The sequence below is a fragment of the Chrysemys picta genome, chromosome 15, assembly GCF_011386835.1.
Source record: "Chrysemys picta bellii isolate R12L10 chromosome 15, ASM1138683v2, whole genome shotgun sequence".
Classification (NCBI taxonomy): Eukaryota; Metazoa; Chordata; order Testudines; family Emydidae; genus Chrysemys; species Chrysemys picta.
The window spans coordinates 9064601-9090356 of record NC_088805.1 but is presented as its reverse complement, the minus strand read 5'-3'; the positions used below and the strand labels follow the sequence as shown (position 1 = coordinate 9090356).

General features: G+C 49.7%; 1 protein-coding gene across 3 annotated transcripts in view; it reads left to right on the top strand.

Moving 5' to 3' along the window:
• Positions 1-25756, top strand: part of NOS1 (nitric oxide synthase 1) — a 141164-nt gene that overhangs the window by 78503 nt on the left and 36905 nt on the right. For all 3 annotated transcript variants that reach the window (XM_065568303.1, XM_024108100.3, XM_065568304.1), the window contains exons 3-12: positions 7855-7984; positions 14803-14940; positions 15830-15975; positions 16628-16790; positions 18000-18091; positions 19752-19893; positions 21020-21159; positions 21752-21926; positions 24051-24152; positions 25298-25492. In XM_065568303.1, the coding sequence (XP_065424375.1) occupies positions 7855-7984; positions 14803-14940; positions 15830-15975; positions 16628-16790; positions 18000-18091; positions 19752-19893; positions 21020-21159; positions 21752-21926; positions 24051-24152; positions 25298-25492 (1423 nt within the window). The remainder of the gene's footprint in view (positions 1-7854; positions 7985-14802; positions 14941-15829; positions 15976-16627; positions 16791-17999; positions 18092-19751; positions 19894-21019; positions 21160-21751; positions 21927-24050; positions 24153-25297; positions 25493-25756) is intronic.

Here is a 25756-nt window from a genome sequence, read left to right as displayed (position 1 = left end):
GTCTGATGAGACGCATCCTCTCCTCTAAAAGGGTCTCAGCAGGCTACAGGGTAGAAATAGAGCACAATTCATTCGTTGCCAGCTAACCTTGTTCTATTTTTGACCCTCAGCCGGAAGAGAATTGTCACATCCCATTTCCTTTTCATGTTGCCAGCATTTATATTGTTTAACCCTCTGGGCTGTTTTTTTTCCTTTTCCCTCTAAGGCCCGTTCCTTAGCTAGATAGAAACATGGCAATTTTAGGGAGTAACGGCCTAAAGAACAGTAATGCCACAGTAAGAGGTAGACTGGTGTGGAGGATGGAAGTTGTTTTACAAAGGATTTCGAAATCTGGTGTCATTCTGTACCCGAATGAAACCCAACATTTTTTAAATTCTCCATGAAGGAAAATTCTGGAAAAAGAAAATCATTTGGGGAGCAATCAAAACATTCAGATTTTGACTTTTTCATTTTGTACTATGATATACATAATATTATAAACACATTTTTTTAAAAAAAATTGAAACACTTCTTTCTGGAAGTATTGAAACAGGACGTTTCGAGGTCAGAATGGCTTTTCTGGTTTTCCTCTAAAACTAAATTCCAGTATAAGTTACTCACGTTCGTAAAGTGTTTTGATTTTGAATCGGACAGAGTATGGTTCTGTTGAAGTTTCACTTACCGGCCCTAAAAAGGCAGACTGCTTAGGACTAGTCTGACAGGATACTGTCGTGTTTTTTCCCTGAGTGGTTACATTTGTTTTTGTGCCTTGAATTCCACCTATTCAAATGACCGACCTGCTTTATAGTTGAGAAACCCACTAGAGCAGGGGTAGCCAAAATCCTGTGCGTGGATCCGTATGGCCTGATACATTCTACAGTGTGGGTTGTCCGCTTCAGTGCAGATGTTCTGCCAGCAGGCAGCATTCCAGCCAGGCTGCTGTGCCCAAGAAGGGAGCATTGCATGCTGGGGCTTTAGCCAGCTGCAGCTCTGTGTCAAAGATGGGAATGACTTCAGTGTGCTGTCTGATGTGTTTAAGGTACTCCGTGCAGTCTCCTGCATGCTGGAAGGTCATGTGCTCTAGTGATATGGGTGAGTGATCAGGAGACCTGGATTCTATTTCAGACTCTGCTATTGATTCACCAAGCGGCTTTGGACAAATCACTTGACCGCTTGGTGCCTCAGTTTCCCCATTCATTAGGTCCTGTTTGTAGAGTTCTTTCAAATGATAAAACTCTCTATAAAATACTTCATAGCAGCATCATTAAATTGCCAGGGAGGGAAAAATTGAAGCACACTCTGATTTAGTGCCATGTGATTGAGCTGGGGCTTAATTTACCTCCTCCTGCTCTTACTGAGGTCCATGGCAAAGCTCTTCTTTACTTAATTGAGTCCAGGCTTTAGCTCTGGGGCTGGGGCAGCTCATGATGATTCACTGACCAAAAATAAGGGACACTTGAGAATATGCAAGGTCTCGGTTCCCCGGGAAACAACACAGGAATACATCACCTGAGCACACAGAACTCTTGGGATCCTAGGGGGAGTGAAGAGGGTAACCAAAGGCAGAAACTTTCTTGGGTATGTTGAACTGTTGCCTATAAAGAGAAGAGATTGGTCCTGCTCTGAGCGGGGGGTTGGACTAGATGACTCCTGAGGTCCCTTCCAACCCTGATATTCTATGATTCTATTCTATGTTCTGTATAGAAATTAAAGATGGAAAAGAATTCCTAAGCCCAGGCCAGAAGGGTCCCTACTGGCCTTCTCTAGAGTCTTGTCCAGGGTAATATGAAGGTCCCATGCGAATACATCAGTTCAGGTGGAGTTCCTGTTTCAGGTGCAGGTCAGTGCTGGGAGTGCACAGGGGCACCTTGCAGGGGCCTTAGAATTAAAACAAACACAAACACTATTCAAACCCCAGGAAATGCAGTGACAGGTGCACGTCTGAACACGAGGCACCCAGCCTAATTCTGCTCTCTGCCCCAGGGGGATTGTCTGGTGACTTGTGCTACAAGTGCAGTTGTAACCCCGCCTTGCCTGGGTTTCCAGTATTGGGGGGAGGGGTAGCTCAGTGGTTTGAGCATTGGCCTGCTAAACCCCGGGTTGTGAGTTCAATCCTTGAGGGGGCCATTTAGGGATCTGGGGCAAAAATCTGTCTGGGGATTGGTCCTGCTCTGAGCAGGGGGTTGGACTAGATGACCTCCTGAGGTCCCTTCCAACCCTGAGATTCTATGATTCTAAGAGCAGATGTGGGCAGCCATTGCTACTGTTCATGGCAGCCAGTGTTTGTTCTGCTTGCAGTCTGATGACTGGGCTGCTGAGAGGAAAATGTACAGCCAGAAAGTCACCAGGCACCAGTAATGATATGGAACATACTGATCACATGAATGAAAATAGAATTGAGTGTAGTAATCCTAACCCAAGTTTAAGGCAGGTGGAGGTGCTGACAGGAGTTCACAAGATCACCGCACCTTGCAACTCATGATCCGGCAGGGCTGAGCATATATTTATTGGATGTCCCCACAGGAAAAAAGAGCTTGACTGATGCCCGAGGAGAATTTCTCTACTGACGCGGTGTTGCGGTGATGTGACTCTTTCTCTCTTTTGTTTTGTTTTGTTCTGCCCCTTGAAGTCTCCAAGGACTCTTCTCTCTATAGAGGGGACTCTCTCTCTCTCTCTCTCTCTCTCAGCCCTTTCACGGAGACCTTACTTTTGTCTTTTCTTGTTTGCTGACTTGCTTAATCTATAATCAGACATTCATGCTGACCATAGCTTCTGGTTGCTCTTTGTGTATTGGAAACCCAGCTGGGGAGAACATTCTATGACGCCGTTTCTGAACCTGGCCAAACCCCAACCGATGACAATGGGAGTTTTGTGTCAGTAAAGGCTTTAGGGTTTGGCCCGATGTCTGTATTCCTCTAACACCCTCTGTAGTGAAGGGCGTGTTCAGAACCTATTCAGTACCTTTAACAAACCCTTATTAAATATAAAGACATGGCTCAAACTGCTAAGCGCAGCCACCCCAGTTACTTATTTGTTAATCCAAAATCTTAGCATGATTCCTCAGATGCATCGTCTCCTCCTCAGGGCACGGGATCCACTTATTGTTCTGCACAATGTTCTCTTTAAGGAGGCTTTTGTTCTTTGCATTCATATATTTAAAACGCTCCTTTATCGCTTAGGAAGCTGTTCTCACTTGGATCATTTATGATCCCTGGGTTCTATCTGCAAGAGCAGCTCCAGTGTGCGGGCCTTGTTCCATCTTGGGGAACTGCCCCCTGCCTCTTGACATGCCCTGTTCACTTCTAGTTGGATGTGGCGTTCTCCACAGCTTCCCCGAGACTACGGCAGAATGCTGCTGTGTGCTGCTCCCTGCCAGCCCCACGGGCAGTTGCGTTTCACTGCTATGTGCAGCCTGGGATTGCCTCTTTCTGTTGGTGTGTAAAATGCTTTGAGATCCTTTGGCCCGACTGCATAGAAAAGTGTGTTGTTATTTCTGATCTCGGACATTGGTTTGATCCTAGGTAATGGAGAAAAAAGACTGGGTAGTCGGTTCTTCAGCATTGCAGACCGTAAACTGCTACCTGGTTGTAACCGGAGCAGAGGGTGGCAGCTCCTTCTCAGCCTGAAATATTTCCCACAGCAGGAAATGCCACCTGAGAATGTGGAAAACCCAGAGAGAGTGAAGGAGAGTCACTTACAAACTACCCTGTGGTCCATATTATTGATGGTGGTGGGTGATTCTGCCGGAGGAAAGCTGACGGCAATGCTCCAGGGCAAAGTGAGATGGGAAAAGAAACCTATTTCTCTTGCATAGCCGAGAAGAACACACTTTCTCTCTCTCTTTCTCCTGCTCATGCACACAGAGCTCCCCTCGCAGCTCATACTGGCACAGACACCTATAGCCAACATATGCTTTTCACCCACTGGGACAAGTGCACTCACAGAGGATTTTGGCTGCGTTCTGCCCGTTCCCAGCAGCATCCTAGCCTTCTGGTTACTGCACTAGGTGTTGCTTACGGCATCGGTGCAAAACATTCGATTTCCAAGCTCTTATTGGTTCATCCAAATGAACTGCCAGGAATCCGAGCAATCAGTTCTCTCTCTTGTCAAGGCAAAGGAAGTTCAAGAACACCTACTGCCAAGCAAACCCCCTAGACCGAATAGGTGAATGGGCTGGGACTCCGAAGATCTGGGGTGAAATCCTGATACCAGTGAAGTCAATGGCAAAACTCCCCTTGGCTTCGTTGGGGCAGCTTTTCAGCCCTGGGTTGTATCCACAGCTCTGCAACTGACCTGCTGTGTGCCCTTAGGCAAGTTCCTTGACTTTCCCCATGCCTCTGTTTCCCCTCCCACACTCCTGAGCGACGTAGTTCTACCAAAGTAAGTACATAGTGTAGACCTGGCCTAGGTGTCCATATAGTACCTTGTTCAATGGGGTCCCAGTTCCGATTGGGACCTCATTGGTGCAACCCGGGGCTGCCTGGCAAGGGATGGAGGACAAAAGGAGCAGTTTGCCCCAGGGCCCCCAAATTGAATTTGAGGGAAGGGCAGCCTGGCCAAACCTGAGTTGCGCTGCGATCCCGTGCACCAGGTTGCAATGCCCAGCCCTGCAAGGACAGGAGGTGCCACTGCGGAGTGAATACAGGGCGTGCTTACTCCCCAGTGCCCCTCTTTCCCCAGGCCTCCCCTCTCATTGGTTTTGCCCCCTTGGTTTCTTGATTTCAGGGGGGAGTATTCGTTTCCATAGCAGTCATTTTGGAAAGGGGGGGAGCCCTCATTTTCAGATGTTGCCCTAGGTCCCCAAAATCCTCTGTGTGGTCTTGGTGCAACATGCATACAAATAAACAATAATAATAGCCTTGGAGGCATCAATAAGAATAATAGGTCTTGATTGTGCTAACGAACAGAGGATAAAAGGACGTATGGTCCATTGGTTAGGGGCACTAGCCTGGGACTCCAAAGATGATCTGGGTTCAGTTCCTGGCTCAGCTTGACTTCCTGTGTGACCTTGGATGAGTCACTTAACCTCCCAGTGCCTCAGTTTTCCATCTGTACAATGGGGATAACAACCTTGCCCTGCCTCATGGGAGTTTTGTGAAGGTAAATACACTAACGCCCGGGAGGGTGTTCGGATAATGGAGGGCCATATAACTACCAAAGCTCAGTCCCTGCTGTGGAGAGTTGTTGTATTCTGTTCCTGTGATGTCAGCTCTTATGTACAGCCCCAGAGGGGTTTGTGACATGCACTATAGGTAAACTGTGCCTCAGAGGCGGGGCCCCAGCCTGGCAGGCAGGAGTGGGGACAACGCAATGCAGAATGTTCACAGTGGGTTTGACGCATGCGTTATTCTGCATGTAGCACGTAGGCATTATTTTACAGTTATCTTTGACTTTGAATGGACCAGATTAAGGATGGGTGAGGTTCTGTATTTTATCTGATCAAAACCCTTTCACGTGTGCATAAAAGCCAAGTTAGGAAAAGAACAATTTCCTCCTGGTAGAGGTGACAGATGGGAATTTCAATTAAAAATCCAACCCCTGTTGGGTTTGAATTCTGTTGGAAATATAAAGTGGAGGTTTTCCCCCCAAGGCTACCCGGCGTTTAGAAAATATCCCCGGGAAGTGGTGTAACATCTTGGGTGCTGGAGGGCTCAACTTCATTCCATAAACGAACTAGAAACTTCTGGAGTGGTTGGAAGAAAAAGAAATAAAACTGAATGCTGTTTTACCTCATTTATACTAAAAGCCACATGCCTGGGGAAAACCTCCTGAAAGTTAATTTGCTGTGGGCATTTCCCTTCTTTTTAAGCTACGAGTGGCTTTGTGATCAGGGCGCCTGTTGCTTTGAGAGCCATGTTCCTGATTTGGGGGCTGATCCCAAGCCCACTAAAGTCAATGGGAAGGCTCTCACTGACTGCAGTAGGCTTTGGATGAGGCCCCAGATTTGCAACAGGAATCGGTTTTCAGTGCTCAATGTTGTCAGGGGAATAAAGATCAGACCTACGTAGAAAGAAAGGAATTGTCAGAGCGGATTAGAACAATGGTCCATTTAGACCAGTCGTTTATAAAACCCTAACAGTGGGCAACTAAATACTAGCATTCTTACAGAAGAAGTGTCTTCCCAACCCTGGGCTGTAAACAGCTGGGTTATGTCCTAAATCATGAGAGCTGATGTCATTTACACATTTTTATCCTAGCTGGTTTGACTGGATTATATTCTTATAACTCATATAAATATCTAATTCCTCATTATCTTTGTTTTAGTATTCATATTGCAGTAGCGCTTAGACACCTTATTGGAGCCTACTAAATAATTATCCTCAATGATATCTTGTGGTGGTAAGTTCCACAAGTCAATTCCACATTGTGGGTTTTTTCTTTCTTTTTTTTTTTTTTTTTTTTTTTTGTTAAACAAAACCAGTATTTCTTTGTGTCACTCTTAAATTAAGTCTGATCCAGCATGGGTAACAATTGCAATGGTTTTTTTTCTTGCAGTACTTGTCTCTTAGCACATTAATCCTCCAGTCTTGGAAACATGAGTAATTTCACATGGGTGGGTAGTCTCACTTCAGTGGAATTCACTGTGTAAAGTTACTTACATGCACAAGTGTTTGCAAGATCAGGCTCTCAAAGCATCAAACTACCTCCCTGAGAGCCACGTCAGTTTGTTGTGTCCCACTTATGTTCCACTTAAGCAACAAGTCCCCCGCCCTGCCCCAACAAAGCTATTCTAGAATAACCACCATCAGCCCTATATTATATCCCCTTTCCTTCCAATCCTGTTTGTAAACTAGGGCCCCTAATTTGTTTTGATGCATTTGTATATTAAGAGCACTTTTTGTTCTTATTTTATTTTTATTTTTATTTATTTATTTATTTATGCTTTTTGTTCTTATAGATTCATAGATTCTAGGACTGGAAGGGACCTCGAGAGGTCATCGAGTCCAGTCCCCTGCCCTCATGGCAGGACCAAATACTGTCTATGTTTATCTAACCTACTCTTAAATATCTCCAGAGATGGAGATTCCACAACCTCCCTAGGCAATTTATTCCAGTGTTTAACCACCCTGACAGTTAGGAACTTTTTCCTAATGTCCAACCTAAACCTCCCTTGCTGCAGTGGAAGCCCTTTGTTTCTTGTTCTATTCTTAGAGGCTAAGGTGAACAAGTTTTCTCCCTCCTCCTTATGACACCCTTTTAGATATCTGAAAACTGCTATCATGTCCCCTCTCAGTCTTCTCTCTTCCAAACGAAACAAACCCAATTCTTTCAGCCTTCCTTCATAGGCCATGTTCTCAAGACCTTTAATCTTATTCCATTGGACAGCATGGGGCATTGTGTATAACTCAAATGCGCTCTGGCTAAAGGTTCTCCACTCTTTTTTGGGTCCTTCGGTGGCTGGTGTTGGGAGTGGTAGCACTCCGCGTAGCGAACGATAGGGTTACGAATATGTCTTCCCGGCAGTGCAAAGGTGTAAACTGGATGATTATCACTTCCCTACCTTGGCCTAGTGAGGACTTCAGCTTCCTGCCAGTTTTAGGAATTAGGCTTTTTTACATTGCAAAACTCCCATTGCTTGTTGTCGAGCTAACACAGGGTGATCCTTTGCCAGTGTGGGGAGTTTCCAGTTCCTCCCCTCAACCTCCCCCCCCCTTCAAACTCTTGCAAGTTTTCAATCCTGCGGGAAGCTGCCCAGAGCCAGTCCTGTATCTAAGCAATTGGCAGAGGGTAGCAGTGGTTGCCTGCGGCTCGGGTTCACCCCCCATGCGGTAGGCAGGGAGGTTTTGCTCTAAGGCTGAGCAGTCTGAGAGCTCTGACGGGGAACAAGCTGCGTGTAGCTCTGGGAACGCAATGACTAATATTCCCCACCCTCAGTTTCAGGGAAGTGGACAAGCCCCAGAAACCTGTGCCAGCCGAGATGGAAAATGACCGAGTTTTCAATGACCTGTGGGGAAAGACCGACACGCCCGTCGTCCTGAACAACCCCTACTCGGAAAAGGAGCAGGTAGGCGCCGGTGTCTTGTGGGGTGATTAGTTGGGGTGGGAGCCGGTGTAGAAGCATAAGATGGGCGGCAATCCGCGTGTAATTCATTGCTTCTCACACCTCCTTGCTGGAATGATATTAGCCTCATGTTTGCAGAATGGACAGAGAGGGAAAGTGATTTTTCCCCACCTCAGTGGGATCGCACCAGGGATAAGGTAGTGTGTGGAATTTCTTCTGGACTTATTGGGCCAAATGCATTCTCAGATGGGACCAGTGTCAGAGGCAGGGCTAGAACTTGGCAGTTTCTGGCACCCAGCCCTGTGCTCAGACCATCCCATTCCCATGGCTCCCCCCTGCTGTAATTCTCAGTAGGCCATGCGGCAAAGAACACTTTCCAAAGAGAAAAACAGATGAACATTCAAATGAAGAAGTCCAGACAACCAGTATTGCCTCTGCTCAGCTCAGTCACTTCCTGAAACAAAGGGCCTGACCTCCCACCCCCTTCCCGGCCAGGAACTATCGGCAGGGCAGGCACTTTTTGATGGAGTGCATGTAAGGCTATTTTTCTTTCATATCTATATTGATCGGCTCCTGCCCTCTGGGCTGGCGTTCGACCATTCTCGCCAGCCCAAGGCTTATTAATCTTTTCTATCCATTATTTATATTCCAATAGTGCCGGTCAGGATCAGCGCCTCGCTGTGCTAGGTGCTGTACTAACAAGTAGGGTGACATTGTCCCTGCTCCAAAACATTCACAGTACAAGAGAAGATGTCAAATAGCAGCAATCGTCACGGTCCTTCCACCGAGCCATGATCCGGCCCTGGGCGGTGACACGACTTGTTGTCACATAGGGATTCTGCAGCAGAGTTCGGAACGTAACTCAGAGGTCTGGACTCCTAGTCCTGAACCCTTCCTACTAGATCATTCTTTCTAACATAGCCTTGTTCTGTGCTGCTCTGCCCTACCCAGGGTCTCCATCGCTTGGTGCACTCCCTGCTCATTGAGAAGTGACTAAGATGTGGGGTACTTGGCACCTTAACTTTCCACTGAGACCTCGGCGCATGTTGTGAAGTGACGCAGTGCAGGCAGGCATCGTGGTGGACAACGATTTAGAAGTGTGGTGTACCTCCTTGTGCCTCCAGGAAATAAGGGGCCCCGGGAGACCTTTCTAAACATCTCAATCTGTTCCTGGAGTTTAAACCTCTCCTGGATGGGGGACACCTGCCAAAATTGCAGGGTAATGGGTTGTTTTTTTGCTCTGTCACATCTGCTATGATCTTTCTAAGGGCAAGATCCACTGTTGAGTCCCTAAATAAATATTTTTAAAAATAGACTGTAAGGGCTTTTAAATGTTTATTTATACAAAAAACACCCTAGTGCACAATCTAGGGGGGCGTGCACACACGAAATACAGCTCTTACCCGAGGTTCAGACCGAGGAAAGCCAGACAGTTCAGAGTAAAGTCTGAAAATCTGTCCTTATCTCCCCCAAATGCAGCCCCATATTGCAGATGATCTGGTTCTCATAACATCGTAGCTGATCTTGCCATATGTGCTGTAATATTTAGGCACAAGGAGGTGAGTCCAAGAACTATGACACACTTCCCTCGGTTGCCAGAGTGACCTCCCTGTTTCAACCTGACTCTTTCCGCTTAGTTGTCGGTGGGTGCTGTGACTTCTCTTCCAGCCAAGCTCAGGTTACTGATTTGGTCCTTTCCCCTGTGCTTGGAAGCACAATCTTTCTGTTTTCTTTGCTAAGCTCCTTGCATGGGTCTGTGACTATAAGCACTTTATAACCTTCTGTGTTCAGAGCTTAATTTCTCTCCATGTTAGTGGTGCTACAATCCCCAGTCTTAAGCTGCTATTAAACTCATTTTTTTCCACTAGATGTGCAGGCTTCCCTTTTATCCTTCTTATCCCTATCGTTCTACATCCTCCTCCACTAGCAGTTTTGGTCTCTCCATACGCTTACCGCTTCCACATCTCCTCTCCCTCCCTTCCCTGCCCCCTCTCCCCGCTACAGCCAGACTTAGAACTTCTGCTGTGCCATTCAAGGCTGCCTTGGTGGGTTCAGGGCCGGGAGGGGTTGCATCTGAAGGTGTACCTTACAGCCGGTGACAACCTGCCACTCAACTCCCCATCAATATAGGTTAATTGGGACCTACCAGAGGATCAATTAACAAGTGGAGGGCTAATTAGAGGGGGAAGCAACCCCAGCCCCAGGAATTAGAACGAGAGCTCCAATTGTCTACTCTGCCCTAGAACTGTTGCTCCTTGAGCCTCTCTGAAATGCCCTCTGCACTAGGCCACGTGGAGAGGGGAAAGGCAGCAGCTGCAGCAGAGGCCCCCTTGTGCCGGGGGTATTCCCTGGCTGTGGGGTGCGTATACCTGCACTACGGCCCTTATGTGCCATCACAAAGGGATAAACTCCCCTGGTTTTTCCACACACCCAAGCAAACCAAACACTCAGGGGGCTGGATTGCATTCTCACATCCATATGTAATAACCGCAGAAGGATCACTAATCTGCACACTTAGTACTTATGATAACATGCTCTGTTGTAAAAAGTCCTTTGCATAATGCATGTGCGCCCCGGACTGCGACATTAATCTCTCCATTTGTCCCAGGCCTGAGTCGCTAATATCACTGCTACCTAATTAAAACATAAAAGGCGTTAATATCACCTCTCTGACAGAACCCCGGATAATGTTTGGTTTCAAGCACGCAAGCCAACGAGGCTGAGTGGAGAGGCAAAAAGCACTTTGCATTTTTCTGCTGGTCATCAGTTTCTTTCCTGTCGCACTGCACACAGTTGCCAAGCCAAGCGAGAGAGCCTCTCTTGGGTGCTCTCTCCCAAGCCGTTAGAGGACACATCCTGCCCTGTTCAGCGTGGCGTAATGTATCTCTGTCTCTGTTTTTTCACATATGCTTCCCCACTGCATCTAACACATTCCCACACTCCTTCAAGTACTTCACTAACCCCACAGAATTCCCCAAGGAAAAACATCAAGCACAACAGAGTATCTGAGGTGGGCTGAAGCTTGAACAGCTGGATCCAAATTACAAATAACCCAAAGTTCACTAGTGTTTTGCAGCTGGTTTTTAGTTGGGTCACTGCTGAAGATAGGAACATTGGTATAACTGCCTTTATAATGCTCTGTGACCATGCGGGTACTTCAGCTCCATGGTTCTGGTTAAAGATCTGCTTTCCACGTTCAGGAAAAATGAATTTCACAGTAATGCATAAGGTGTTTGCTAATTCGCTGCAGTGTGTTATGTCTGATGGGAGTGGGGAGAAACCTTTCTTTTGGGAGGTTTCAAGTGTCAATTTTAATTAAAGTTTTATGAATCCTGTGGATGTCATGGGAACTTCATCCCCAGAGAAATAAAGGGCCAAATTCACATCTCAGTGCATTTCAGTGGTGCAGCTCCGGTGAATTCAGCTGGCATGCAATAGTGTTGTTGGCCCACAAATGGTTGAGATTTGTTGAAGGAGGCAGGTGTGTAGGAAAGAAGATTACAGCATGGCCATCCCCGAGCATTCCAAAATCCATGCGTCAGGCCCCCAAAAGCCGTGAGATTGGCTTAAAAATCCAAGATTTTGAAAAGAATAAATGTTGGGGCTCTTCTGATTTGCCTCCAGATTTTGAGCCTTTAGGGTTCACATTTTCAAATTGTATTCTGCAACCATGAGGGCTAGAGAGACACTTTAAAACAATGAAAGCAGAGACCGTCATTTAATCACGTGACTCCAGGAGCTGGGGAGACCACACGCAGCCCAACAGAGCACGAGCAGGGATACCGAGAGACTCTAGAGCCCGTGAGAACTAAAGAATATGGTACAGTAGTATCAGACGGAGTTCCCTTTCTCCCCCCGACACGTGCACATGGAGGAAGTTACCAGATGATGCACCATCCTGTTGTCATTGAAGTGAGTAGCAAAATCCCTATTTTCCAGGGTCAAAGACACTTTTAAAAACTTAACTTGTCAAAGGGTTTTGTGAAATTGCCACTGCCCAGCAGCTAACTAGTACAGTATAGTCATGTGGCTGCTGCTATCTAGCCTGGCTCAGGAACCCAGCCCAGACACGGCTTCTCTTCATATGCTGCAATGTGGTTTCAGAGCATTCCTAAAAAAGAAGCGTGAGAAGCAGCTTTGGGCTTGCTGTTCTCTATGAAACACTTACGCCTTTCTGTAAAGCAGACACATTTTCACCTGGAGCAAAGTGATCTATCAGGACGTTCAGGGGCAAATGCTGCTCTCAGTTGCTGGAGCCGTTCCACTGAGAAGAGTGAGGCTGGCTTTGGATTTTCATCAGTGTGACCGAGAGCAGAATTCTGTGTCGTGCAACGAAATGCAGAGCAGGCTGAGGCCTGAGTAGAAAATTGGAGCTCTCGTTCTAATTCCTACCGCAGCTTTGAGAGCGGATGCTGCTGGAATGTCTCATTACTTGCCTTCCCTGGTGAGTTTTAGAACCTAAGCCCTTTTCTTGTGGTGGTCAAGTGATGGCTGGGGGTCCTTCACCAGTTATCTCCACAGCTATCAGGCCTGTCAAATGTGTCAAGTGAGTGATTGCCTCTAAAGAGTGAAGGCATTTTCCTTGTCTGTATTTCAATGTGGAAGGGAGGAAAAGTTAGATTGAGGAGAAGCAGATGAATCTTAAGTGACTAGATCCTTGAAAGGGCTTTCTAATAACATCGGATTAAAATATTTAATCTACATATTCTTCATATGGGTTCCATCATTTTTCTTCCAGTGTGTGCTCATCGGCAAAGCTAGTCGTGTTGAAACACGGGCTTCCTTCAACACAGCTCATCTCTTTCCCCCCATTTAGTGAGGTCACAATGCCAAATTTGTGCCATCACAACCATTTCATGATGTGTGATGACGTCATGAGCATAGGATTACAGCTTCTCTACAGGATCACGGAGAAGGACCATGAATAGCTGCATTAATAGTAAAAAGAATATGGAAAAATGCAGAACAGTTCTTTTTTTTTTTTTTAAATGTTGGTATAAATTACCTCTGGTCTACACTACAGCATTAGGTTGACGTGAGGCAGCTTACGTTGACCTAACTCTGTAAGCCTCTACACTAAAACATCATTCCCGTCGATGTAACTTGCCCGCTATGCCGACTTAATAACTCCACCTCCACAAGAGGCGTAGCACTTTGGTTGATGTAGTGAGGTCGAGACACTGTGTTGCTTACATTGTCTGCTGCTGGCTTTCAGACGCCATCCCACAATGCCCCACCCTGACAATTAAATCGATGCAAGCACTCCCGATGAGGACGTGCACCAGTGACACAAGGAGCATAGTGTGGACGTGCAAAAGCAATTTAATTACTGCGGTGGCTGTACATTGACGTAACTTGAGTCAACATAATTTTGTAGCGTAGACATAACTTCAGAGAGGGACCTGAACCACAAAGTTCAGATCCAATGTCTGGATCCAGATCCAAATTTCCCCAAAGTTTAGGCAGTTTGGATCTATTTTACAGCGATGGGCTTGAGACGCCAAGCTTTGTTCTGGCTCCAAACTTCCCCAAAACTTGAGTGGATTTGGATAGGATGCTCCCGTTCGGGACCAGATCTCTTCTCCATGGAACATCCAACCAGGTCTTAGTAATACTGAATGATGACACTGCGTTCTTCTGACAGATCTAATTCCAAGATGGGATATCTCCCCCTTGCAAGAGCAATCGGGTGTGGAGCTTTTGGCATCTTCATGGAGTTTGTCTGCCAAAGCAGATTTCCTCTGAAGTTCACTAGAACTGTTTTTTCCCTGGTGTCACTCAGGATCTCTGCAGGCCAAGTATGTTCATTGCTGTGTCAGTACTTGCACAATGAGGTTCGCTCCAAGATCTTGGCTTTGCACACACCTACATAGGATATCAAGGAGCGAGATGGGAGTGGTCCAAGTGTACATAATTCAGAAGTCCTTTCACTTCCTCCCTATGCTTGTCCTTAGCCCTTCATTTCTCCAGCAAAAACGGGCACTGGGGAGGCCTGCTTCCTGTTCATTCCCTTACAGTAATTGTCAGATATTAAGACATCCTTCCTTGGAGTAGTCAAACGACCGGCACTGGCTTTGGTGCATTTAAAACCATGGCAGATAATACACTAGTGAAGGTAATGTAGGGAGAAAATCCCACATTGACAGGGAATGGACTACATCAGGGTCGGCAACCTTTGAGAAGTGGCGTGCCAAGTCTTCATTAATTTAAGGTTTTGAGTGCCAGTAATACATTTTACATTTACAGGGGCCGGCGGACGGAACCCCAGACCGGCAGCGGGCTGAGGGGACCGGCGGACGGATCCCCAGACCAGCAGCGGGCTGAACAGCTTTGCCCGCTGCCAGTCTGGGTTCCGTCTGCCACCCGCGCTGCCGGTCTGGGGTTCCGTCCGCTGGTTCCTGCCAGACGGGGTCCCAGCCACCGGCCCCGCTCAGCCTGCTGCCGGCCCGGGTTCCATCCATCCAGGCCAGCAGCGGGCTGGCAGCAGAGTGCCACTAAAAATCAGCTCACGTGCCGCTGGTTGCCAACCCCTGGACTACATGAGCTAATAATTAATTTCCATCTCTAATTTCTATGGCTCTTTGCTCTTTCGAGGTTAGGCTTCTTCTGAACAGAGTTAACTTTACAGCTATCCAGAGTAAATTTTTTTGGTGTGGGCAAATATTCACTAGGATGTAGGTCAAGACCACACAATTCTCACCAGGCCTCCATAGGTGAAGAAGTCCATTAATCCAAGATCCACCTGCTGTTACATCCTACACTTCTCCTGTAACTGATCAGTGAGCCATAGTCTGATACATCATCATTTTTCTCTCCTCCAGCCACCGCCATCTGACAGACAGTCCCCAACTAAGAACTTGGTGAATGGAAGCCCGTCTAAGTGCCCACGGTTTGCCAAAGTCAAGAACTGGGAGACTGGCTCCGTGCTTCACGATACCTTACATCTCAAGACAGCCATGGTGAGTGGGACGGAGTGTTTTGGCCAATGTTTTCTGAGTGCAGTTGACCAAATCAATGTCTCTAAACCTGATTTAACTGGAAGAATTAGAGCTGCTTTGAATAAATGAGCCCATCTTGTGTGCTGCCGTGGCGTCTTCAATGAGCTGCTCTGTCGTGGGCTAGACTAGAACGAATCAAAGAGAGACAACTGAGATCTTTTGAACCTTCAAATGCTGGTGGAACATGAAGGTGGGGAATGGGGATATATAGAATGCACGCCAACTGCATTATCCCTCTTTCAATCCCGGTGTTCTCTTTTCTTGGCAATAGCTAGTGGGGTACACTTCTAGGCTGATAGGTTGTAGATTCTGCAGGGAAATGTTGCAGAGGTGTTTACCCCTAGAGTAGGGGGAGGTATGGTGTAAGGGAAGGTCTACTATGGAGTGTGGAGATGGGAAAGTAAGGTATGGAGGTGGGTATCTGTTACCTCCCAGCAGCTGACAGTGGCTGGATGTAAAGCATTGAAAAGAAGGCATTTGCCTGCTGCTGGCAGAAAGGAGGACGCAAAGCTGATGATACGTGATTGTTTCCTCCAAGGATGGTATGGAGACCGGCTTGGGGGAGAGAGGGTGAACATGGAGCTATAACTAAGATTTAGGTTGGACTCTTATGAATCCCACTTGTCCGAGCCACAGTTGTAGGTCAGGCATCCCTCAGTCGTATGCCTGAGATCAGTGCCAAAAAAAGTGCACATGTGAAAGCAAACACACTGGAGATATCACCACTTGTGCCAAATCCGGAGCTGGCATTTCACCAGCGTTAGTGCAGCCCGTCCTGTTGGCCATGTCAGTGTAACCAGTGGCGCATCCAGTAATCTATGGTTCATACGTGGCCCTTCTGTCCTTGCAGGCCAGTGCGTGTACAGAGCAGATCTGCATGGGCTCGGTAATGACGCCCACCCAGCATATCCGGAAGCCAGAAGACACCAGGACAAAAGAGCAGCTGCTCTCCTTGGCTAAGGACTTCATTGATCAGTACTACTCCTCCATAAAGAGGCAAGTCTTCTGGCACTCGCAGGTGGTGCTGCTGGCGGGTTTTTAGCGGGAGTTACGCGGTGCGGTAAAATACCTCTGACTTGTTACCGGCAAAGCTGGATGCAAACTCAGACGTGGTGTTGTGATCAAATTGCAGTGCCCAATAGTCAGATCACTAGCTTTTCATGCCCCAGCTGTGCGCACACCCAAGGGCCAGGCCATTTGAAATCTGTGCTGGCCTCCAAAGAACAAAAGACTGCAGACATGCATTTATAGGTCCAGAACGGTTCTGCTCTATGTCGGACAACCTTGTGCTTCCAGTGGTCTGCATCTGTGCTCTGTGTGTGTGTCTAGCTGGGTACACAAGCAGGTGTACATGCACATGAGCATGTGGTATACTGCTCTGTCGAGAGATTGCAATGCACAGGTGCAGCCAGGGAGGTTCCCTTCCACAGAATTTCATCCTACAATGTATCATCTCAGAGTTTGACCCCTGGGGCAGAGGGGAACTTTTGCCCCCACAATTATCATGATTGGTCCACAGTTACCTCCAGCTGGCATGTGTGTACGTGTACCCAGGACCAGACTGCATACGTGTGTACAAACAGCATCCGGCGCTATCTGCTGCCCTACGAACTGGAGTTGGTCACGTCTCCTTTCCCCATGCTCACAGGTTTGGCTCCAAGGCCCACGTGGAGAGGCTGGAAGAAGTGACCAAGGAGATTGAAACCACAGACACCTACCAGCTGCGGGACACAGAGCTGATCTACGGAGCAAAGCACGCCTGGCGTAATGCATCCCGCTGCGTGGGCAGGATTCAATGGTCCAAGCTACAGGTAAGCAGCAGACTGCCCTGGCGGCAGCTGGCAGGTTGCTCTTAGAGGGGTCGATGGGCATGGAAGGTAAATCAAGGGAGACACGTCTGTTTCTCTGGATGCTAAGGATACGGTGACTCATGCTTGTGGCTCTGGGCAGTACATGTAAGAAACATGCCACCCTTTCATCTGTAGGTGTAGAGGCTTGTTTGGAGGCTCTGGGAGGAGAGGGCTTTGGAAGGAAAGGTGCTCATGGGGGAGGGTTGCATAGATGATGGTGGCGGTGTTTGCAAAGCAGACTTCCGAGGTAACACTATCATCTTCCGAAACATTCTGGGTTCTGGGCTCCTACTTGCTACATGCTACTTTAAAAACCGTAGCCTTGCCGTGGATGGAGGCCACGGGAGGAAAACTCTGGTGAAGTCAAAGAAGCTATTCCAGGATTGCATAGAGCCCCAGTCCCAGTGCACTTTTGACTCAGGGTTGGAGAGGGGGTTGTTTGAATGCATTGTTTCCAGTGACATTGGGCTGGGGTTGCAGTCTGAAGCCATACTCCAACACACACACACGTGAAGCCGTCACTCCAAAGCAGATGAGCAATTTCATACAGGGTCTCAGCACGGTTTGGAGCTGGGAGGCCAAGCCCCTCTCACACACAGTGAAGCTTCCTGCTTCTTTTGTTTTAATTAACATCTGGGGGAGCACTTGGCTGTGGAAAGGAAAGGACTCGTTGCAGCCAGGCATAGTGCAGGAAGATGCTTGCAAGCGTCCCTCCGCGGCTCTGCAAAGGAAGGTCAGTCCTAGCTTACCTTGGCACTCGCCCCCTTCCTTTGCCAGGCCACTGCCTCTCAATCACTGATCTCTCAGCCCTGGGGCTCACTTAAGGAGAGACTGCGGGAGCCAGAGCTGATGGTGGCTTTGGTTGGCTGGACACGTCTGTCGCTCTTTATGACCCTGGGGACTGCAGTAGACTGGGAGCATGGAACAAATGTCAATCCTGGATTTGAGTTTGGCTCCCCGCAGTGGAGAGGGCTGAGGTACGAGGTGCCGAGATGCTACAGTGGCAGGGAGCATGTATGTGCTAGACCCTACTTACAGCTAGCTAGATCCTCGTCTCCTGTAATGCGTCGGCCCCTCGGGCTTTCCAGTGGGCTGGGCCGGCTATGGAGGAGACGCAGGCTCATTTAGGAATGAGAGAGTTCTGCAGACCAACCCTCTCGACTGTTGCAGGTGTTTGATGCCCGAGACTGCACCACAGCCCATGGGATGTTCAATTACATCTGCAACCACATCAAATATGCCACCAACAAAGGGAATCTCAGGTGAGTCCCCCCCCACTCCCCCGGGCCAAAGGAGGGAGCCCTGGGTCTCAGCTGGAGGGGGCTGTTAATTGTTTAGATTTGTGTTTATGGCTTGGAGTGAGAGTAGTGCTCTCTTCCAGTCACCTGGCCCTGACCTCGGCCACGTGCCCGGGGAGCCTCTGACCTGCCATGAGACGGAGACTTGGGGTTACAGGCTCCTTTGTGCTGCGGGTTTCTGCTGCAGTTCTAATTGCACTTTCCATGTGCCCTGCCTCGCCTTTTGGGTAGCTTCTGCACAACCGCGTACTCCCTGAGATCACTGACTCACCACTCGACTGGGGGGGTGGACGTGGGCTGAGCCACCAGCCCAAGCGTGAGGACAGGCTGCCTCCCTGCCCTGGCCGGTTGTGAGCTGCCGTCCCAGGTTCTACAAGAACTCGGGCCAGACTGAAGAGCCTTTGAATGCAGCATGCAGGCCCGTCCTTCACCTCCCTCCGGCAGAATGCTACCATGTGCCTGCAGCCGAGTCTCTGGGTTCTGAGCTGGAGTGTCTGGCTGCCGGGGGCAGGAGCTGCTGAGGGGAAGGAAGGAGTGTCCCTCCTGTCCACCTTGCTTGCTCGCTCTTGGGCCAGTATCTCTTCCAGCTGTAGAGAAGCAATAAATTAAACCTCTCGGTTGCCCCTCTACCCGCTCCACCTAAGGGCAGGAAGTAAAACTTAGCCCCCGGACCCACCTGGGCTACAAATGCCGAATTCTGCCTCAAACCTGTGTGTGTTTCAGAATGAATTGACCCCGTGTCCAAGCGATCAGTATCTTAGCAATCATGATACTTAGTGCTTGTGATTCACAAAGGTGGGAAAGTATCAGAGGGGTAGCCGTGTTAGTCTGGGTCTGTAAAAAGCAACAGAGAGTCCTGTGGCACCTTTAAGACGAACAAATGTTCGTCTTAAAGGTGCCACAGGACTCTGTTGCTTTTTAAAGGTGGGAAAGTATCAGTAGCCCCACTTCCCAGCTGCGAGAACCCAGGGACAGAGAGATTCAGTAACTCTGCCCAAGGTTATGGAGTAAATCAGTGGTGGAGAAGGGAACAGAACCCAGGTCTCCTGGTCCTGTGCTCTACCTGCTGGGCCACTCCATCTCTAGTGGCTGGGCTGTACAGAAACATACAATGTATTTCTCCTCCTTTCTCTTGCTCCTCTGTCTTTCCCACTGGATGGATCTCCCCCTCCGCCTTATTTACTGGGGGCCTGTTTGATCTAGAGGTTCAGAGGTCCCTGGAGCGAAGGGAAAGCACTGAGAGGGAGATGAATTTGCCAGGGAAACAGAACTCGCCCTCTGCCCCTGCTACCTATTTGCCCCACCTTGGTACCTGGTCTGCAGACTGGACTGTTCATCTCAGGGGGCACACCCACATTCATAAGGCACAATGGTAGTAGCTGGAAAATCAGTTGGAAAAGAGGCTCTTCTTTTCCGGGCAGGCACGGAGGTTAATCTGGTCCCAGGCATGTTCACAAGCACAAAGCAGGTGGCAGAAAGCGTAGCGGCTGAGGTGCTGTGAATGCTGGCAAGGGTTGTCCATCATCCCAGGCAACCCCGCTCAATCTCAGGGACAAGCACATGCCCTCCCGGCTGTCACCTTTCACATCACTAACGCCAGCGCTATCCCGTCCGTTCCTTTCAGGTCTGCTATCACCATCTTCCCCCAGAGGACAGATGGCAAGCACGACTTCCGAGTCTGGAATGCCCAGCTCATCCGCTATGCTGGCTACAAGCAGCCAGACGGTACCATTCTGGGGGACCCAGCCAACATGGAGCTCACAGAGGTAAGCAATGAAAAAAATCCATTCTTCCCACTCATTGTAGGTCAGTGGCCGGGCCCATAGGGGAGTGCACCTCTGAGCGCCTCCTAAGATACTCAGTTAGGATGGGGACAGCTGCATATTATACTACAAGAATCAGGGGGTAGCCGTGTTAGTCTGTATCTACGAAAACAACAAGGAGTCTGGTGGCACCTTAAAGACTAACAGATTTATTTGGGCATAAGCTTTCGTGAGTAAAAACCTCACTTCTTCGGATGCAAGAATTATACTACAGTGTTTCAGTCCATCTAGGACAGAGGTTCTCAAACTTTTGTACTGGTGACCCCTTTCACATAGCAAGCCTCTGAGTGCGACCCCCCCCCTTATCAATTAAAAACACTTCTTAATGTATTTAACACCGTTATAAATGCTGGAGGCAAAGTGGGGGTTGGGGTGGAGGCTGACAGCTCGCGACCCTCCAGGTAATAGCCTCACAACCCCGTGAGGGGTCCCGATCCCCAGTTTGAGACCCCCTGATCTAGGAGACCTACTCTGATTTGCTTTGCTTTTCCCAAGACAGGTCATGAGATGCTCTGTAGTACCACTAGAGGGACCCTTAATATTGCCATGTGGACTTGTATTTGTGCTTGTGTGTTCATGCACCACTGCCCTCTTCAGGGTGGACTCAGAACTTCCTACTTGTGTTTCATAGTCTCTGTACTGCTACAGACTAACACTATAGCTCAGACAGTGGTTTGGAGCAGGAGGTCCAGGTTCTAAACTCGCTGTCACCTGCAGGGCCCAGGTGGCTCATGGCACACTGCACAGTGACAAGTGTGAAGTCCTAAGTGGCCGTGGATTTGGTCCAATAGCCAGTCTCTGTGCACCATAATGAGAATGTGTTTATCACCTACTGCTTGATTGCAGAACACTCTCCAGGACTCAGCCTGAACTCTTAGCTTACCCATGGCTCAGACTGAGTGGAGACATCCCTTATTAAAAAAAAAAAAAAAGTACAAGAGACTACGGTTGTACTTAGCAGCCTACCGCTTTGCAACCCCCACATCCTGCCCACAGTGCCTGAGAGACAGTCACGTTGCTGGGCAGCCAGGTTGGCAAGAATATGATCATGAACTCTGTTTGGCTGCAGATCTGCATCCAGCAAGGGTGGAAGGCACCCAAGGGGCGATTTGATGTCCTGCCACTCCTCCTCCAGGCCAACGGCAATGATCCGGAGCTCTTTGAGATCCCCCCGGAGCTGGTGCTGGAAGTACCCATCAGGCATCCCAAGTAAGCTACAGCACGTCCGGGTGCTGCTGTGGGGGAGGTTCTGCAGAGTTCTGCTCTGCTCGAACCACCTACGCCTGCTCACAGTGCACTACGTGGCCTTGCCCGGGGGACCCCCATTCAGACGTAGAGTCCTACCAACCTCGAGCCGTGCCCATTTCTACCAGTTGGTGCAACCCCTAGAGTTTCCTTCCACTCTGCATGGAAAACTGTCCCAGGCTTGAAAACCAGTGACCCTGGTCCCTTTCTCAGGGAGAGATGGCAGGGCTGCTCTCACATCACTTCAGTTTCTCCGGTTCCTCTACCCTGAGCCTCCTGCCATCCACCTGTTCTCCCCGCCCCTCCACACAACTCCCCTGTTGTGTGCGCCCCTCCCTGTGCGCAAAGGAAACGGTGCTGCCATCCCCCCAGGGCCCTCCTCTGCTCCCTCGTTCCCAGGAGTGGTTCCGATGGTTGGTGAGAACTGGTTCGTTGTAGTAAGACAAAGCTGCCTTCAGGCTTCTGTGGAATGACTGTTAGGGGCAAATCCCCCCCTTTGTTCCCCTCCCTCTGAGGATCCAGCAACCCGGCTGACCCCCCCCCCGTGTCTCGGCAGGTTTGCCTGGTTTAAGGACCTGGGGCTGAAGTGGTACGGTTTGCCAGCGGTGTCCAGCATGCTGCTAGAGATCGGAGGCCTGGAGTTCACTGCCTGCCCCTTCAGTGGCTGGTACATGGGCACTGAGATCGGCGTCCGCGATTACTGTGATAACTCTCGCTACAACATGCTGGAGGTAACCCTGCCCTCGGCTACTGCCTGCCGCGCCTTGGGGCAGTGGTGGGGCTGGTGGGGGTGCTTTGGGGTGTACGGAGCTACCGGGGAGCAGAGCGCCAAGCTGGGTGTGTCCCTGCTTTGTGGGGGACGGTAAATGAAACCAAAGGGCTGCCTTAAATAAGCTCTGAAGATCAAAGTGAATTCCAGCCACGCTGCTATATCAGGACGATGTTCCCAGGGGAGCCCTGGCCCAGCAAGTCCCTGGTACGTCACCTGCATGATAGTTACTTGGGGTGGGAAAAGAGAAGAAACTTTGGTACTAAACACACCCAGATTGTGGCTTCCCCACCCCGTGCTGGAGGAGTCCCCAGGGGGAACTCTGATGCTGCTCCCCACAGAGGTGTACTGTGCTCCTCCCCCCACACCCAGCCACCTCTGCTGCTTCCCTTGGAGGCCTGGGGGTGCCCCACATGGCTCACTCCTCTCCCCATCCTCTTTCAGGTGCCCTGCCCCCGGGTGGGCACTGGTAGGGAGCCGTGCCTGCTGTCAAGCTGGCCTTCAGTGGCGCAGGGCGTGGGGAAGCAGGGCACAAGCCCCAAATTGGCTAAGCACTGTTGAGCTTTCAGTTATGCTTCGTTATCCTTGCCCCTCAGAGTCCCAGCAGCATAAAGATATAGTTCCTTCTTGTTAGGGCCTTTTTTCCTTTCCCCCTTTGCTCTTTGAGCAGCAAACTCAGCTGATGGCAGGAATTCACTTGCATCACTCCTCTTCATGGTGGGGTAAGAACAATCAACGAAGCCTTTTGTCCTCTTCAGCGTTCCACGATAGTTCATCTGGTGTCGATGGACCTTGCTTGTGGGGCAGGACCCAACGCCTTCTGTTGGAGCTCCGCGCTTTACTCTCGTTAATGCCTCTCTCCTGTCTGGCGATTTTCACAGTCACAGAAGCTTGCAATACAAAAGGCTCAAATGTTGCCTCATACTCTGGGGTACAGATGTCACAAGTGAGATTAATGCCGGCAGCAACTCGCACACATTCCATAAGGTCTAAACACTAGGCACTGTTTTATAACGAATGCCTGTTTTAACAATACTACCACACAGGTGAACCAGTCGGATTTGTCAGTATTCAAGTGAGGCATGGGGACCCGCTAGGCAGCAGTTCTGCAGAAAAGGACCTAGGAGTTTCAGTGGACAAGAAGCTGGATATGAATCGACAGTGTGCCCTTGTTGCCAAGAAGGCTAACAGCATTTTGGGCTGTATAAGTAAGGGCATTGGTGAGGCCTCATCTGGAGTACTGTGTCCAGTTTTGAGCCCCACACTACAAGAAGGATGTGGAAAAATTGGAAAGAGTCCAGCGGAGGGCAACAAAAATGATTAGGGGGCTGGAGCATATGACTTATGAGGAGAGGCTGAGGGAACTGGGATTGTTTAGTCTCCAGAAGAGAAGAATGAGGGGGGGATTTGATAGCTGCTTTCAACTACCTGAAGGGGGGTTCCAAAGGGGATGGAGCTCAGCTGTTCTCAGTGGTGGCAGATGACAGAACAAGGAGTAATGGTCTCAAGTTGCAGTGGGGGAGGTCTAGGTTGGATATTAGGAAACACTATTTCACTAGGAGGGTGGTGAAACACTGGAATGTGTTACCTAGGGAGGTGGTGGAATCTCCTTCCTTGGAGGTTTTTAAGGCCCAGCTTGACAAAGCCCTGACTGGGATGATTTAGCTGGGAATTGGTTCTGCTTTGAGCAGGGGGTTGGACTAGATGACCTCCTGAGGTCCCTTCCAACCCTGATATTCTATGATTCTATGATTCTATGACCTGGGCATAAGCTGGCATCTGGCCTGCCAGCATCACACTTACCCTCCCCGCTGGGATCGCCCACAGTCCCTGTGCAAGGCTGGGCACAGCCAAGCCCTGACTGTTCAGGAGGAAACCAGGCCACCAGGACGAAGTTCAGTGAGACAGGCAGGTCATTTACTCTAACCCATACTCAGCAGCCAAGCCTCCCTTCACGGAAGTTCTCCATCAGATGCGGAGATAGGGCTTGCCCTCCCTTAGCTCGCTCTCTGGGGCAGAGGCCTTAGGACTTCGCTTTGCGGCCGGTACTGAGTCCCCGCTCATCGATTACTGCCTGTCTTTGCAGGAAGTAGCCAAAAAGATGAACCTGGACATGAGGAAAACCTCCTCGCTGTGGAAAGACCAGGCGCTGGTGGAGATTAACATCGCTGTTCTGTACAGCTTCCAGGTACCCGAGGGGCAGGACTTGCTCCTGCTGGAGCTTCAGCCCAGGCATCCCCAAGGCTTTGGGGTTTGGGATAAGTCCGGCCCCTGATGCTACGTCAGGAACTGGCTTGGGAAGGGGCCGTAGGGAGATCTGCCCCAGGGCCACAGCAGCTAGTGGTTTAACAAACTTGCTTTTGTGCAGCACTGTCCTGACTCGCAGGAGAGGGTGACTCAAGTCTGGGCTGTGCTGCTCAGGAGGGGCTATGCCACCTTTGGGGCCCCCCTAATTTGGGGTTGTTCCAGGTGCCGGGGTGGCCCCCAGTGGAATTTAGCACACTCAGGCCACTGGGCCCAGCACAGACGGATGGTGTAGGGCTGTCTACATCAGCCCTGTGCAAGCCTTTCCCTGGGGGAATTTCCAGCTCCTTTACAGGGCGTGAGTGGCACAAAAAGGGCCAAGGATCTGGCCCTGAGTATCCACGTTTGCATTTAAAGTGATTTGTGATTTTGGCTCGTCCAAGCCAAAACTCGTGATTGGGGCAGAATGCTGCTTGGCACCGGGAGAACCAGGAGACTATCTCTCTGCCCTAGTGTGTCTGCTCTGGGAGGGCAGGGGATACACATGGGCAATATCTCAGTCTTAGGCAGCAGCATCTTCCAGCAGCTGTTTTCCTTGGAGTTTTATACGGGTGAGCTGGGAGGACAGCCCTAGAGGAAGGGAGCAGCGGCTGGTCCCCAGAGCTGGACACCAAGGGTAACAATCCCCTTTGACCAGCCCACAGCAGAGTTTAGGGGGTTCAGGGTCCCTCCTACCTGTCAACCAGATCAGCATAATCAAATGAAGGGAAGTTCCAAAGTGAGGGCTGTCTTCTCAATCAGACCCCGCCACGGGGCCCTTCTGGATTGTTCCTCATGTCCCATTGCCACTGACGGACGCCTTCCATTGGAAGGAGGAACTGAGCTTTCAGCCTTTGACTTCTCCTAGACAGAAGCTGTTTGTTGTCCTAACGTCCACTGCAGTTCTTGGTGGGGATGCTCCTTTTTAGCCCTCACGGCAGACTCGGCTCCCAGCCCGGCGTCCTAATGCTGCCTCCCGACTCCTGTCCTCACTGCCCAAGGAGCACTAGCCTGCAGTTCTACTGGCTGTCTTCTCCTTCCCTCCAACAGAGCGACAAGGTGACCATTGTGGACCATCACTCAGCCACAGAGTCCTTCATCAAGCACATGGAGAATGAGTATCGCTGCCGCGGGGGGTGCCCTGCCGACTGGGTGTGGATCGTCCCCCCGATGTCCAGCAGCATCACCCCGGTCTTCCATCAGGAAATGCTCAACTATCGGCTCACGCCCTCCTTCGAGTACCAGGTACTATCCATAGCCAGGCTTCTGCCGGTGCCGCACACCCTGCCCCTCGCACACAAGGGTACCATGATAGGCAGGGGCAGCAGGATCTACGTCTCCTCCCCAGCTGTGGACTGGCTCTATATCCCAACCGTTGTCTCTCTGCAGAGCGGTGGTGCTTGTTAACAACCCTGATTGTTACAAGGCATCAAGGTATAATCAGAGTCAGGTTTGCCGACCCCCGGCACGAGTTGCCTTCCCGCAAGGAGGTGGCTCTTCGCAGCTCTG